Source organism: Nansenia antarctica (assembly GCF_963989245.1).
Source record: "Nansenia antarctica genome assembly, chromosome: 5".
Taxonomy (NCBI): domain Eukaryota; kingdom Metazoa; phylum Chordata; class Actinopteri; order Argentiniformes; family Microstomatidae; genus Nansenia; species Nansenia antarctica.
In genome coordinates, this window is record NC_137690.1 from 71,938,464 (window position 1) to 71,950,312 (window position 11,849).

Consider the following 11,849-nt stretch of genomic DNA (forward strand, 5'->3'; position numbering starts at 1 on the left):
TCCCCCAGGGGAGGCCAGGACCACCGGCACAAAGCAAGCAAGCAAGGGCAAAAACCTGTACACCATGTATCCAGGAAAAATTCCTTGCATATTATCGGCGTACACACTGTCCATAAATTTTGTGTTGTATTTGCATCGTTCTGCATCCAGTATGGTCACAGGTCCTGCCAAGAGAGAAACTTAAGCACAGTTATGATGCAACAACACAATAGAGACAATAAAGATGACAGCAATACAACCTGATGGTGGTCCTGGTACACCCTTGTACCGGTTCCAGTACTGCTCTAGGTGCTATTTGGAGCTGACAGTGCCTCATCAGCACCCGGGTCCATTTTCCTGTCAATACAAATCTCAAAAACACGAGTATGGTGTAATGGCCTAGTGATCCTAGTTCTATAATGTCCAATGTCTCCCTTAGTATCAAAAGGCGACATTGAATAAGTAGGTTTTGAGGTCACGCTTAAAAATGTCCTGAGTTTTAGACAACCTCAGGCCCTCAGGTAGGGTGTTCCACAATCTAGGAGCATATATGCTAAAAGCTGATCCTCCAAATCTCTTTGTCCTAGCCTCTGGCACTATTAAAAGTTCCGTGCCACTAGACCGTAGGGGTCTAGCTGGTGTGTATCTTATGAGCATGTCCACCATGTAATTGGGTGCATCACAGTGAAGTGATTTATAAACTAGTAAAAGGATCTTAAAGTCTATTCTATGACTGACAGGGAGCCAGTGTAGTGATCTCAAGACAGGTGTGATGTGCGCTCTCCGTTTGGTCCTAGTAAGGACACGAGCAGCAGCATTTTGAACCATTTGTAGTCTATTTATCATTTTTTTGGGGAGACCTGTCAGGAGAGCATTACAGTAATCTAGCCTACTAGTAACAAACGCATGCATTAATTTTTCAGTGTCTGCCTGGGAGAGAAATGCTTGTACCTTAGTGATGTTTCTTAGATGGTAGAAGGATGTTTTAATAGTGTTATTAATATGAGTTTCAAAATTTAGATCTGGGTCAATTATGACACCAAGATTCCTGGCCTGACACTTAGTGTTAAGAGCTAGTGTTTTCAAGTGTGCAGATAATTTCTCTCTCCCAGTTTTCTCGCCAATGATCAATACCTCTGTTTTTTCTTGATTGAGTTGGAGAAAGTTTTGTGTCATCCAAATATTAATATCGGCAATACAGTCTATCAGGTGGTCGATCATCTTGTAGTCGTTGGGAGTTACTGAGATATAAAGCTGAGTGTCGTCAGCATAGCTGTGGTAGTTAACGCTATGCTTCTTGATAACAGAACTGAGGGGTAGCATGTATAGGCTAAAAAGCAACGGTCCTAAAATGGACCCCTGGGGAACTCTACAGGTTGTGCTATAATTTTTTGACTTATGGTCACCAAGGGCTACAAAGTAATCACGGTCAGCCAGATAAGTCCTGAACCAGTTTAAGACCGGACCTGAGAGGCCAACCCAGTTTTCAAGTCTCTCAATAAGTATGGAGTGGTCTACCGTATCAAAGGCTGCACTTAAGTCTAAGAGTACAAGAATCGAGAGTTTTTTCGAGTCTGCATTTATCCTAAGGTCATTAGTTACCTTAAGCAAAGCGGTTTCTGTGCTGTGGTATGATCGGAAACCTGACTGAAGTGGGTCATACCTATTATTTAGGACTAAGAATTCATGAAGCTGTCTATACGCTGCCTTTTCTAAAATTTTGCTTAGAAAAGTGAGATTGGATATTGGTCTACAGTTTTTTGGATCAGAAGGATCTAGGTTACTTTTCTTCAGGGTGGGTCTAACCAGGGCAGTTTTTAGCGCCGCTGGAAATATCCCTTTAAGTAGGGAGTGATTTACAATGCCTAGTATGTCATTAGACACAGATTCAAAAATGTCCTTAAAAAAGGTGGTAGGAATAGGGTCAAGAGGACACGTAGACGGTTTAAGCTGTGACACAATTTTACCTAGTGTTTCCGTACTAATCATGGTGAACATGCTCATAGTCATGTTCTGTGGTGGCGGATCTGTGGTGCTACACAAACCTAGTCTTTCCTGAGTAATACACATTCTAATATTTGTTATCTTATCCCTGAAGTGGGCTGCAAATTCCTCGCATTTGGTGACAGAGGCTGCGCCGTCTAGAGTCCTAGGAGCAGGGTTTACAAGGCAATCAATTGTCGAGAACAAGACCCTGGGGTTATTCTTGTTTGTAGATATTATCTTTGAGAAGTGATTTTTCCTAGCATTTCGCATTGCCAAGTTAAAGGCAGATAGATGTTCTTTAAAAATATTCTGATCAATCGTCACGTCTGTGCTGCTATATAAACGCGTCGACAGACGTCGAGCATATTTCTAGCTACTTAACTTGCGGCATGGATCAAGTTTCTAAAGGAAAACAGGTAGACTGCTGTTACTCAAACTTGTATTTTTGCCTCTGAATCCAGTCAATTAGACTGTTGATAATTGTGGTAAAATGGTTATGGTGCATTCTGTGTATCTACTTACTGTAACTCTCAATTTTACTTTTAAAGATACAATGACTGCGTTTACATGCACACCATATTCCGATTACGGTCAATATTCAGGTTATTGGAATATTCAGAATAATATGTTTACATGCGCTGTAGCAACTGGAATATTCAGTTTACATGTTAATTGGCATATTCCGTTTTGGCGGGACAATAGTTGTTATAGTATTACCTAGCTTGGTTGTGGTCGTTGAGCGGTAAACCTGCCTCTCTCACAAACGTTTTTAAATATGTCGCTATTTTACATATTTCGCTAGCTAATAATGTCGTCTTCTTACATCTATACCCCATTATATTAAAATCCTTCATTATTTGAAGGAAGACTGTAGTCTCTTCCTCTCTCCAAAAATGCGGTACCCTGCTAGTTGCCATTTCTGTCGTCTTTCGTGGTTGCTATGCTGTCCCCAGTGTTGCCAACTCCACTGTAATGGAAGTAGGCCTAGCTGTTGGCTCTCCCAAAAGTAGTTAGAAGTCGCTAGATGATGTAAATCGACTAATTTGCATAATATGCAATTCTGAAAGGCTAAATTAATAATAATAAAAAAGGCTGACAAGGTTTACAAACTAACTATTTACGTATTCACAAACTCATTTTTTTTGCTATAAGTTTTGACTGAGCCATTATGGTTAATGAGCTGAGCTATGATAGCTAGCTAAGCTCATTGAGAGGGAGGGAGAGACTGACTGAGACAGTGAACCGTTTGATTTTTGAGTGTGAAACTAACAGACAGTGAATATTATTTAAAGAAAGACATATCTACAAATATTATACTGAACTGTACAAAATCATTGTTGTGATGGGATATGTTAGATACTTTACATTAATTCCCCAAATGACCAGAAAAAGTTGCTAGATTTGTCCCTGGTCGCTTTTGACTAGTTAAGTCGCCAAGGGGGTCTGGAAAGTCGCCAGATATAGCGCCAAAGTCACCAAGTTGGCAACACTGGCTGTCCCTAGCAACAAGTTAACACAACCCAGGATTGCATGCTGGAGGAGAATCGAGCATGCGCAGACGACGTCACTGAATATTCCGAAAAGGGTCATATGCCGTTTAACACTAAAACAGCCGTTCTGACCGTCAAATGACCCCCTCTTTACAATGCTCAAACTGCTATTTACACACAACGACCACTAGTTGGCCGCTTGGAAATTGGCCTGCTTCCTACACAGAAATGAGATTAGAATAAGGTTGGCAATTTAATGTCAAACTAGATGTATTCCTCTATTTCAGAGACCCGCACTAGTTAAGGCACTAGGTGGGCCAAATGCTACACCTGTTTAGTCTTCTACAAATAATTTACATACAAAAACAGTGCAGTTTTACATTTGTTAACTTAATGTTTTCCTTTTGAACCATTTATCTAGGAATCAAGGTAAGGCAAATACATTACAAAAAATAAACAATACAAGAAAAAATAAACAATATTACAGGGGGGTAGATGCGGAAACGTGACCATAGCTCAGCCTAAGAAGGTCTGATCGACTCGGGGTCGATATCTACTGTTCAGGAGACTCAGGTGCGTAAAAAAACATCTGGTCTCATGTCTCTATCACAACCACAGCCCGACCTACGAGCGAATCATACGAAGGGGAGCAAGATATGGCAGGGGACTTTTTCTGGCAAAACTCTTTTTTGAAGAAAAGCAGTCCATACCTTTAAGAGGTTATAACCACTAATAAGCTGCCAAACCAAAAGGTATATCATATCAAAACATAATCTAGAGATGTAAAGGAATAAAAAAAATCACATCTAGAATTTGCCCACCCAGATGGTAATGAAAAATGGTTTGGCCCAAGGACGATCTCGACTTTGTCGCTTTTACCACATCACACGCGGTATCAACCAATGAAAATGCGTGGGGCATCAACCAATGAAAATGCGTGGGGCATCAACCAATGAAAATGCGTGGGGCATTTCAACCAATGAAACCAATGAAAATTGGTTCAACCAATGAACCAATGAAAATGCGAGACACGCCCCCATATTTGCATACAGATCTGATAATCGGGGAAAGAATGAAAGAATGAATGTGGAAAAGAAAGAATGAATGTGGAAAAGAAAGAATGAATGTGGAAAAGAAAGAATTAATGTGGAAAACAATGTGAAAAACAAAGAATGAATGTGGAAAACAAAGAATGAATGCGTAAAAGAATAAATAAATATAGACATGTATTTCGTTATTACTGTGTGTATTCATTCATTTATTTATTCATACACTCATTTATTTATCTATATATTTATTGTTAATTTTGACAGACATACTGGACCAGTTGAAGTTCAGCTACAGATGATTTGTTGAGACAGGTAAACAGTGAATTACAGTAATCAGGTCTGGATGAGATAAATGCATCTACTACAGACAGTTCTAATTCAGTGTGGGATACAATGGACCGGAGCTTAGCGATGTTTCTGAGGTGAAAGAAAGTAATTTCTTTGCATTGTGTGCTTGTATTCACTGCAATGACAAATAAACGGAACTTGAACATAATCTATTTATTTCTTAATTTATTTCTTAATAGTACACATATTTATCTCTTAAAGCACACCTATTTATTAACTGGTTTTTAAATTGGTACCCTTGTACTGCGCAAGGCCTTTTTAAAATTGTCTTTTTATAGCGCAGGATACTATTGCTACTTGCACAGCACTTTATGTTCAGCACTTTATGTCCCTTATGTCCTGTGTCTTTTATTGTTACTGTTGTCTCTTTCTTTTCTGGCACAGTGTACAGCAGGGGTCCCCAAACTACGGCCCGCGGGCCGAACACGGCCCATCCCCACACTTGGACCGGCCCTTTGAACAACGTGTAATTTCTAACTGCAATTGCGGCATTGCACCGACGTGGTGGTGGGGGCGCTGTTTCGCAGATAATTGGAAATACATTTCCACCATAAATTGATGCAGAAAGGGCACAAATTGCATCTAAATTCACCAGAATGCAAGAAATTAAGTGTTTGATGCTCGTTTAAGGACCCCCAGACAGCCCTGCTTCATGGGTCCCCCCGTGTATGATGAGGGTCCTCCCTCAAGTATCAGACTGTAAAACTAATTATATTTCATTGACATATCACTATAGGTATAAATTCCATCCAAATTCAACTGTTTAGACTTTGTTTGCATCCACCAGTGCTCTCCTGCGCGCAATTGCTTTGCGCAACCGCCTCCATTCCACTCCGTTCCATATTATTTTATGTTAGAGACCAACCCAGGCCCCCCATCACAGAAAGGAAAAATGATGTGGCCCTCACAGAAAAAAGTTTGGGGACCCCTGGTGTACAGTGTTGAGTGTCTAGTCCCATTTCATTTCACTGCATGTTTTACTTTGTATTTCTGTGCATGTGACAAATAAAGTACCCTTGAACCTTGAACCCTTGAATCTACGAAAAAGGAATGTATCCATGTTGCACAGTGCTATCATAGATAATATATACTTTTTTGTCCATAATAGTGTAGTAGTCTGTGGCCTGTTTCGTCCAGTCGTTTGGCCCCTGCGGGCTCCTGTACTCCTCACCTGCCACCAGGTGTCTCGTTTCCCCTGATGTGGCGGAGGTCGACCCGCAGCTCTCTGCCTTCCTCTGAGAAAGGAGGGATCATTATCCACCACTTGACTGAAACAAATGTGTCATTATTCCCCCTGTAGTGACACAGAGTGGGGCATAGCGTTTTAAAAAGAAGCGTTAGTCCGTTTGTCTTACATTTCCTAACTTTGTTTTAGTTTTATTCGAGTCATTTCAAAGCTTTGGAAAGACTGTCGGTGCGTTGGTAAATTTGCTCGGAGAGCGCCGGAGCGCACACTGGGTTCGACGTCATAAAGGGACCGAGTGATTTGATTGGACAAGAGGCATTCCGTGAGTGCCGGTCAGATTTCCAGAGAGAATTGACGAACGCAGCCTTGAATAGTGTCTTCACAATAACGCGCTCTGCTGAAGGAATGGAGAGAGGAACACTCTCCCTCCCTAGTCAAACTGGACTAGTTACCGGATAACATTTCGCTTTCATACCCTCCGATGTCCTGCTTTCCATAACCTGTGTCGTTGTGCCTGTTTTACTTTCACAACTCTGCAAAAACCGGGCAAACATGACAGAAGAAACGACGGATTTTCCTAAAGAATTGCTTGGTAAGAGAAATAAACATTGTTTTTTGATGTCAAATATTGTCTTACAATTATAATCACGTGACAGGATTGTGTGAAAATCTACATTTTTTTTAAAATTAAAAGTTATTGTTTAAAGTTATTTTTTAAACATTTGGTTGCTTTTATAACTGGATGTTTAATAACGTCTTTTCGGGTTGCACCTGATTTCCTTCACGGTGTTTTACCGGAACACAGATTCGGTAAGGAAGCCTTGGAGGGAGGTGTGTCTTGCGAAATTCCGTTCATACCCTGAGGCTATGTCTATCATCTAACCATCCTCACACACACTGGCGGACTCATGGGGGGGGGCAGGGGGGGCGACCGCCCCTCCTGGTGCCCCCACGGTTGAAAAACGTCCCGCTTAAGTGCCCTTTTGAGTGGCAAAATTAGAGGATGTGCCCTATTGGCTGCCCTTCCAATGGTCTAAACATGACCATGTGCACTGATGGGGTCCCATGTTGTGCAGTAGGTACCCTTTTTTTCTTTTCGCCCCTGCCCTTCAAACAGCCTGAGTCCGCCACTGATCACACACATGGACACACAATAAGACCACGGACACATCCCCCAGAAGGCTTATACGTTTGATGAGACCTGTCTTGTCTTTTCCCAGTGCGGTATTCTTCCGCAGGGACACAGGAGGTTCGGAGGAGGGTGGTCTTAAACCCCCTTTCACACATACGAGCCTGAGAAATTCCATGGTGTTTACCTGCTAAGGTGTATGTGTGAACGCGATTTAGCGAATTACCCTGGTCAGGACTCAGGAGGTACCTTGTGTGATTCCATGTCATTTACCAGACAGGAAGGCGTAGGTGTGAACAGAAGCCTGAACATTGCCTGGTCCACCACGTAAAGGTGTAGCCTATCAGAGAGCATTTGTATGTAATAATAACAGTGGTTGTGATACCCTGGCCTGTTTCTACCCCTCACAACCACTGTTATTGCATACACATGCTCTCTGATACAGCCACAGGGCAGCATGTCAACAAGACAGACATACGTAGCACCTCAACCTTTACTTTATCAGACTATAGGCCTAATAGAGGCCTCTGTCCTCCTGATAAATAAAGTACTCTGTATCTGACAGAGCTCTGTGTTCTGTGAGTCTGCCTTCTGTGACTGTGTTCTGTGACTGGCTGTGACTCTATTAGGCCTATATATAGTCTGTATACAGGGGCTGCAAGTCATTGGTTTTCAGAACCACTGTGGACAGATTTGTTTAAATGACAAACAATCAAATGAGTGTGATAACCTAAAGTCTTTGAGTTCGGCTGTAAGAACTGACAGATGACAGCAAGACATCCTCTTTAGAAACCACAACAAAAGCATCAACAATGACACTAAACAACAACAACAACCCCTGTCGACTATATTCATAACTTCCTCTCCTTCAAAGCAGTCTTCTGAGCTCCAGGGTTTCATAACAGTTCATCTGGATCATCAAGATGATTCTTGTCTGCTGTCCAGGATCAGATCCAGCTGCCTCATTTCTCCTCTACTAACTAGACTACTAAGAACCTGCCAGGTAGAACTGATCCTGGATACAGTGGTGTAGTCTAGTTTTTTCTAGTGGGTATACTGTGATTCTTCCCTCCCAGCCTCATATTGTTCATTTCGGAACGCCATAAAAATAAATCTGTGCTCCCTGTCTAACGTTATATCTAACATTACATGTTATATGGCTGATCTGTGCATGAGAGTGCTGCATTTTGACATATTTCATTTTGCATTTCCCCCCGTTGATGGTATACGACGCTATAGTCAGTCCCAATGGTCCAAAAATCAGTGCTTCGTAACACAGACAGGGTGAATTTTATGAATGAAAGTGTGAAAGTTCTGTCACAAAACGCTGTTAGGTATGCTCACACATTTTTAAGTGGGTATACGGAAATCCTTGGCCTTTCCTAGTGGGTATACGGTGTAGTCCTGCGTATCACGTAGACTACACCACTGCCTGGATAGCAACAACAACAACAAAATAAATCACACCCAGGTGGTGAAGTAAGCGGTGAAGGTTTATGAGTAATTCTTTGTCCTTCACACAAACAGTGGAATGTTCAAAACTCCACTCTAGTGGCAGTTGGTCATTTCCATTTCAAACCCATTTTCTAACTTGTGAACAGAAAACGTATAGTTTTTAAGGTACACAGACATAATGTATGTTTGTATGTATGTATCAAAATGTGCACCGGGGTCCCAGGATTCCTACGGTGTGAATATCGAAGCGGTGACATTTCTACTTTTTGAGATAGAGCTGTCTGAAGCTGGGCACGCTTCTCTCAAGCTACTATTGTATTGCCGGGGGCATGTGGCGCATAGGCGATTCCTGATTGGTTTAAATCTCATATGCTATGACAGCCTTCACTGTGTGTGTGTGTCCGTGACACACACGGACACACGCACACATGTCACGTATAGAAGCGGCTGCACCACTTTTAAAAAAAAAGAATCTGGATCATTCTGACCCAGATTATAAGATTAGAGATTCTGGGCGCACGGCCTGTTTGATCTCAGTCCATTATGACCTCATCATGACCTCATTATGACCTCATTACGACCCTGTGCCCAGAAAGCGAGGGAGAGAGAGAGAGGACACTTCCTACCAAATTCCATCAAGCTTCATTTTCCCATCATGCAACGTTGTGCCAGGAACCACTGAACAACAAGACGAGCTGAGGTTAGACTCATGCTGCATTAGAACAGACTGACCCCTCCCTCAGCTGGTGGGGTCACGGTGGGGTCATGGTGACCCCGTGAGTAAAAAAAGAAATTATGTTTGTTTCTGTGTGGATTTATGTATTTCTTCGTTTATTTATGTCCTGTATGGATGTTTCTCCACATTGCCAGCAGCCAGTAGAATAATCTGTGTGGTGTGGAAAATAAAGCCCTATCAACCCTTTGATGATGTGGTTTGGTTAGAATAATATAGAAAATGACCGATGCCATTCCTCATCCCATTCTATTCATTGCAATGAGCCCCGTCCTCCGATTTCTACCTCCTCAGCCTCCCCTGAAGTCAACAGGGGGCCATTTAAAAAAAAAGAAAAGGCTCTGCACATTGGGTGTATTTCCAAAATGTAAGTTGCTAATAGAACACGGTTACTAAGGGAACATGGTTGCTGAGAGAACACGGTTGCTAAGGGAACACGGTTGCTAAGAGAACACGGTTGCTAAGGGAACACGGTTGCTTTGAGCACACGGTTGCTAAGAGCACACGGTTGCTAAGAGAACACGGTTCTTAAGAGAACACGGTTGCTAAGGGAACACGGTTGCTATGGGAGCACGGTTGCTAAGAGAACACGGTTGCTAAGAAAACACGGCTGTTGCTAACACGATTGTTTGTGGCTGGCTGTGGCGCAGGAGGTAGAGTTGGTGTCTAATGATCGCAAGGTTGGCAGATCGGCGGTTCCATCCCAATGAGCGGGCCGGCGCCTTGCATGGTAGCTTGTCGCCATTGGTGTGTGAATGTGTGTGTGGATGGGTGAATGAGAGGCCGTTGTAAAGCGCTTTGGTTATGTAAGTCAGACCATTTACCATTTGTCCCCTGTCTTCCTCCTAGAGAGCGTGAGGGATGCTGTGGGACGCAGCGTCAAGGTGGCCCTGCAGAAGAGGGTGAAGCAGGAGGTCAAAGGTGACCGGGTGGAGAACCGCGTTCTGGTAAGGAACCTCAGGAGCCGTTGGTTCTGACAGACCGCAGGGCTGTGACTCTGTGTTCTGTGACTCTGTGTTCTGTGACTCTGTGTTCTGTGACTCTGTGTTCTGTGACTCTGCCTTCTGTGACTGTGTTCTGTGACTCTGCCTTCTGTGACTCTGTGTTCTGTGACTCTGCCTTCTGTGACTCTGTCTTCTGTGACTCTGCCTTCTGTGTTCTGTGACTCTGCCTTCTGTGACTCTGTGTTCTGTGACTCTGTGTTCTGTGACTCTGTGTTCTGTGACTCTGTGTTCTGTGACTCTGTGTTCTGTGACTCTGTGTTCTGTGACTCTGTGTTCTGTGACTCTGTGTTCTGTGACTCTGCCTTCTGTGACTCTGTCTTCTGTGACTCTGTGTTCTGTGTTCTGTGACTCTGTGTTCTGTGACTCTGTGTTCTGTGACTCTGTGTTCTGTGACTCTGTGTTCTGTGACTCTGCCTTCTGTGTTCTGTGACTCTAAGTTCTGTGACTCTGTGTTCTGTGACTCTGTGTTCTGTGATTCTGCGTTCTGTGACTCTGTGTTCTGTGACTCTGTGTTCTGTGACTCTGTGTTCTGTGACTCTGCCTTCTGTGACTCTGTGTTCTGTGAGTCGGTTGCTGGTCGGTGACTGGCCTCCCTAGACAAGTGTGACTAAAGGCCAATGCACACGGCGTGCGATTTGTCGCATTCGATTCTCAATTCACACCAATGAATGTGAATGGAGAATCGAATGTTGTCGTGCGACAATATCGCATCGCACGCCGTGTGCATTGTCTCATTGGGTCTCATTCAAAACAATGGAATCGGATTCGGCGGTGCGACAAAATCGCACTCCGTGTGCATTGGGCTTAAGGTGAGATGGTCGACTCACTCCTCAGGTTCAAATACCCCCACCACCCCACCCCACCCGCGCTGTCGAAGCGCTAGTTTTTTTTTAACACTAGAACAGCCGTGTCTATGTTACCTACTATGAGAGCCGCCTCGGGGGTCAAATGACCAGAGTCTTTACAATGAGAAGCTGCTACTTACACATAAAGACCACTACCGGTAGTTGGAAAAGTCATGAAAGGAGTTGTCCTGAAATTTGATCGAATGCAAAGATATAACATTTTTACTCACTTGGTCAAATGACCCCACCCACGGCTGTTGTTTAAACGTGTAGCTGGTTAACATGACGGCGAAGTTGATCAAAACGTCAATACATCTGATCCTGATTCTTTTTGGCTATCCAGGATCAGATCTATCAGGCTGATTTCCCCCTCTACGACTCAACATCAGCCAGATTATAGATCTGATCCTGGATAGCAAAAAAGAATCAAAGAATCCAGATGAAACGTTTTGAAGAACTGGTCCCTGGTGTTTGAGAATCACACGGTCCCACACGGTCACATGGTCATTAGTTGCTGCAGTTAGCAACAACCTGACCTTTCATTTCCATGATACAAATATGAACATGTGAGTCTTTTCGAGCGTCTTACGTCAAGACACGTGTGTTGAGCTGCTCTCTCGTTTCTCTTTTCTTGGAGCCAGATTG

At 43.1% G+C, this 11,849-nt stretch overlaps 1 protein-coding gene across 1 annotated transcript in view; it reads left to right on the plus strand.

Annotated features, from left to right (window-relative positions):
* Nucleotides 1–6,590: 6,590 nt before the first annotated feature.
* The window catches only part of LOC308158342 (F-actin-uncapping protein LRRC16A-like), a gene marked incomplete at both ends in the record, with an annotated part of 43,338 nt that continues 38,079 nt past the window's right edge, over nucleotides 6,591–11,849 (plus strand). Inside the window, 2 exons of the mRNA XM_080531933.1 lie at nucleotides 6,591–6,630; nucleotides 10,205–10,302. Of these exons, the coding sequence (XP_080388059.1) occupies nucleotides 6,591–6,630; nucleotides 10,205–10,302 (138 nt within the window). The remainder of the gene's footprint in view (nucleotides 6,631–10,204; nucleotides 10,303–11,849) is intronic.